At 41.2% G+C, this 5,000-nt stretch overlaps 1 protein-coding gene across 16 annotated transcripts in view; it reads left to right on the forward strand.

The window, feature by feature from the left end:
- FOXP2 (forkhead box P2) overlaps positions 1–5,000 on the forward strand; it is a 436,541-nt gene that overhangs the window by 391,713 nt on the left and 39,828 nt on the right. For all 16 annotated transcript variants that reach the window (XR_011092013.1, XR_011092014.1, XM_068669521.1 and 13 more), the window contains one exon: positions 1,673–1,760. Coding sequence is in view for 14 of the 16 variants with exons in the window: in XM_068669521.1 (XP_068525622.1) it covers positions 1,673–1,760 (88 nt within the window). In the remaining 2 variants the exon portion in view is untranslated. The remainder of the gene's footprint in view (positions 1–1,672; positions 1,761–5,000) is intronic.

A 5,000-nucleotide genomic window follows, 5' to 3' on the forward strand; every position in this document is an offset into this window, starting at 1 on the left:
AACTAAAAATGTTAAACCATTTTATTAATACACCCCACACTATCATGTCTGTGTAATGGAGGGAGTAAAATTATTTTGAATCAAAAATTTAAGAAAGCAAGAGAATGGTCTGTTCTGAAATTGTCTACTTTTTAAACGGATTGTGCATTTTTGCGTCAATTAAGGGGGAGTGAAGTCAGTTCCATTTCTTTTTTTTTTTTTTTTTTTTTTTAATACAGGTTTTATGACACACACAGAGGAAATTAAATGTTGTGTTCTTGGTGATGCTTGAACTTTGCATAAACTGCAAGGAAGTACACCAGTAAACAATTTTGCACTAAAAGAACAACAACAAAAAAGCTTTCATAATTACTTATATCTTCCCTAGCTTTCCTTGTGCAAGGGTTAACAGAAGCCGACTGTCATATTTCGCTCATCTGCAAACTCTATCATTGTGACGTAAATTGTGATGTCATGATTTAAATTAAAGATACAAATCATACTAAAATTAGGATGCTGTCCCCCCTTATTTTTACCCTGTTACCGAAAAGCACATTATTTACATAGATCAATAATCAAATAATTGCTTAGTTCCCTGAATAATTCTGCTAAAAAAGAAAAGGGGGAAAGATATCTTTCCTCTATAATAGATCACGCAGCTGTGAGATCATCTGTGACTCTATGATAGTACCTACAAAACTTACCCCTCTTGCGAACAGGGGGAGTAGACAGTAAATCCACATTCAAAGACAACGCTCCTTTGCTCCCATTCCTTCTTTAGCCTAATACTTAAGATTTCTTCTCAGTAGCGCAGCAAAACCACTCCAAAAGCTCCAAAAGGGGCTTTCTTTGATCACAGAAGAAAAAGAAAAAACAGAAATCACTGTCCTTCAAGCAAAACAAAACAAAACCCAAATGAACAGCACTAAATGAGCTCTGCAAAGGTGCACCCCATTGAATCATATGAGACACAGACATTTGGGTCTGGTCTGCACTTTAGGTACATGTACTCACCCACTGTGGTTCTCCTACCTGGTTGCAGCGTGGATTGCTTGTTTTGCTAAGATGGCATGATTGTGTAGATTGGATCTCTCCCAGGAGGCTTGCTCTGTGTGTAAGGTGTGTAGTTATTCCTCGCGGTGCCTTTACTTTGCACCCTCTTCCTCAGATTGTTCCCCTGTGTTTTCAGTAATGCCTAGCTCTGTTCTAGGAAGGGGGAAAGGACATTCTGTTGGTGCTTTCGCTTTAATGATTAAAGAAGAACAGATGGAGGAATCTAAACAAAGTCTACATCAATTTACAGTAGTTCAAGCAGCCTGAAAACAATTATATCTTTTGAAGAATCATTTACAAGGTGGTTGTCTGATCATCTACACCACTGACAGGGAGTGGAAATCAGCTCAGTGACTCTACCAAATACTGACAAACAGTTACATTGGCTTTTAGATGGCTTCCGTGGTCTGGGAGATAGGAACTGGGCATCTGGCATTCATCATTGAGAAAGTTTGTGGAACTAAATGAAATAATCAATTTTGTTACTTTGTATTGTATCTAAGGCATGTTCTAACTAAATCTTTTCACATAACTCCCATTGAAACTAATGGAAGCCATATGCACAGGAGAGAAAAATGGACTCATAAAGAAATTTTCCTTGTCTTAACACTGTTTTATTAGTGTTCTCTTTCTTCTCCAGGCACCTTAACAATGAACATGCATTGGATGACAGAAGCACTGCTCAGTGTCGGGTGCAAATGCAAGTGGTTCAGCAGTTAGAAATACAGGTTTGTTGCACAGATGTATTATCCCATTACATATTTAGAATTGTGGTGACTTCACCCTGGTGGGCAGCTAAACTCCACCACAACCGCTCTCTCACTCCCCCTCCTCAAAGGACAATCGGAGAGAAAATACGATGGAAAGGGCTCAAGGGTTGAGATAAGAACAGGGAGATTGCTCACCAATTACTTTCATGGGCAAAACAGACTCAACATAGGGAGATTAATATAATTTATTGCCTATTACTAACAGGCTAGAGCAGTGAGAAACTAAAAGCAAACTAATCCCGCATTCCTTCCCCCCTCCCCACCTTTTCTACCTCCTCTCCCCAGAGCAGCTCACAGGCAGCAGCTCTTCAAGCACTGCTCCCACATGGCTCCACACCACGGGGTCCATCCCCCAGGAGCAAACTGCTCCAGCACGGGTCCCCCACGGGAGGCAGCTCCCCCCAGACCCCTTGCTCCTGCGCGGGCTCCTCTCCACGGGCTGCAGCTCCGGCCCGGGGCCTGCTCCTGCAGGGGCTCTCCATGGGCTGCAGCCTCCTCCGGGCCACAGCCACCTGCTCCACCGGGGGCTTCTCCATGGGCTGCAGCGTGGAGATCTGCTCCATGCGGGACCCATGGGCTGCAGGGGGACAGCCTGCTCCACCAGGAGCCTCTCCAACGGGCTGCTGGGGAACTGCTGCTGCATGCCTGGAGCACCTCCTGCCCTCCTGCTGCACTGACCGTGCTGTCTGCAGGGCTGCTTCTCTCACATTTTCTCACTCCTCTCTTCCAGCTGCTGTTGCACAGCAGTTGCTTTCCACTTTCTTCAATCCTCTCTCCCAGAGGCCCACCCAGCGTCGCTCACTGGCTCAGCTCTGGCCAGTAGTGGGCCCCTTTTGGAGCCATCTGGAGCTGGCTCGGATGTGACATGGGGCAGCTGCTGGCCTGTGCTCACAGAGGCCACCCCTGCAGCCCCTCCACTACCAATACTGTGCCACATAAACCCAATACATTTTACCCCATGCTTCTGTGAAAAGCATATTTAAGAATTATCATTAAAATATAATTTTATCACATTCATCACAATCTTCACATACATTTAAAAAATAAAAATTCCCTACACCAAAATCAACATAACATCATCACAACATCAACAATACATACAATTTACATACATTCTACCCCTCATCCCTTCACGACATTATGGCAACACATAGTCTTCACAATTTTTACATCATAAATTCTTCACAACTATTACAGACCATGTCCAGTCTGTGTTTTGCTCGTTACTTCTCCCGATTATCATCCTTATCTTTAATTTCTCGAGCCCATACTGGGCACCAAAAGGGACTGTGGTGGTTTCACACCAATGTCCAATTAAACTCCAGAACGTTGCTCTCTCACTCCCACTTCTTTTCCTTTGAGAAGGGGGAAAGAGAAAATATGATGTCATATAAACCCAATATAACTATTAATCTAAGCTAAAATGAAAACACTTGCCTTAATGATTGTGGCTTAAAGCTGTATATTTCTTGCATGAAATTTGTTGATATTCATGAACAAACTTTTTTTTTTTTTTACTTTAAGATTTTTACATTATAAATTATGCAATAATTATCTAACATCAGCATTGTCTACAGTATTTTGCTTGAACTAAGACCCTAATGCCATTCATCATGAATGAAAAATGCAGTCCCTGGAGCAGAGACTGGATCCAAGCTGTCTTCTCTTTTTGAAATGGGGTCAGGACCCCTTTTCTTTCTGCCCCTTCTGACCCAATGCTTGTCTGCTGGACAAAGGAGTACGAGAGCATAGCTCTACCCAAAGTAACTCTCTGCCCAATGGTGGGCATTTTTCTGAAAGTCGATAGGTAATGTCAGACCCACTCAGGGGTTGGTCTCCAGGTGGTCCTGTGGCTGGGACCATGACACTCATGTGGCTTGCTCAGGCTCTAACCATTAGGGATCACTGCATATATGTGATGCTCCATCCAGTTTGCAGAAGTAGCAAGTACTCCTGGGGTCTCCCAGTACTGAAACACTTATCAGGCTGCTGATGCTTGGCGTGAACCTCACAGTCATCCCAGAATGACTGTGCAAGATGCTTACACCATGTGGTTCTGTACATGGGGCATTTTTTCAGCAGATCTGTAGCCTCTTGAGACAGTGTAGGAGAACACAAACGATGCAGGAGGGACTGAGATTTTTTTTTTTTTCCAGTTTGTGGAGATACATGAAGAAAAAGGGTAAACCCTTTTCAGCTTTCTTACCTTGTCCCATGTATTGCCTCACTGTTTGCATGCACGCAAGAATACTTGTTCTTCTTTCAGACAAGGCAAACCATTAGATTCTTTTGTATTTTAATACTAGGAACACAAAGCAATGAGGGGAAACTAAAATAATGTCATTTATTGTCATTTGCCTTGAATTTGAAGTCTTATATACCTAGGCAAAGTTTTAGTTTCTTTTATACAGGAGGGCAGTGATAACTTTCTGTTAGGAATTTACATCATGGCAAATAGCTTCACTTTAAAGCATCACACACACAAAAAAAAATAAAGCCTAAGAAGAAACCTTTTTCCCACTCTCTGCCTCAAGTGTTTTTTTAATTAAAGTTGCACTGACCAAATTATATCCAGTATATCCAGAATACCTTCAGTAATACAGGTAGTTTCCTGCGGTTCTAAATTACTTACAGGCTGGTTTGCTTAGTCCAGTCTCAGTCTACAGGTGTAACTCAAGCTGAATTCATGAAAAAAAAAGTATTACAGAAGTCTCTGGAAAATGTCAGTGTTAAACAACAAGTGATTCAAGTTCCAGTTAGTGTTGTAATTGTTTTGCATATATACAAAGCCAACATCACTGGAATTTAACTTCTTGTTTAAAAAAAATATATATATTATTTTTGTGTTGTAAGATACATTCTCCTCTTTTAAGTTCTCATACTTTTATCAACAAGTTACATATTTCAAACACTCCTTCCTGTTCTTTTTCATTATTATTATTTGATGATTTGAGTCTGAAAATACAAACAGTTGTGTAGCATATGATGAGAAAATAGTATTAGGAAAAAGTAGATTATAGTAATGTGATGTTTCCTAAAGGCAGTTTAAAGGCTTCTTAAGAACTGTTTACAATTTACAAAGGCAATGCTGTAATGTAACAGCAAAACTGAAGATTTAGCTTGCAGTGTGACCAATTATGCCTTTTTTTGCTTTGTCTGACAGATAGTGAAGTTAAGGCCCATCAGTTGTAATGAGAC

This window comes from Anas acuta, chromosome 1 (assembly GCF_963932015.1).
Source record: "Anas acuta chromosome 1, bAnaAcu1.1, whole genome shotgun sequence".
Taxonomy (NCBI): Eukaryota; Metazoa; Chordata; class Aves; order Anseriformes; family Anatidae; genus Anas; species Anas acuta.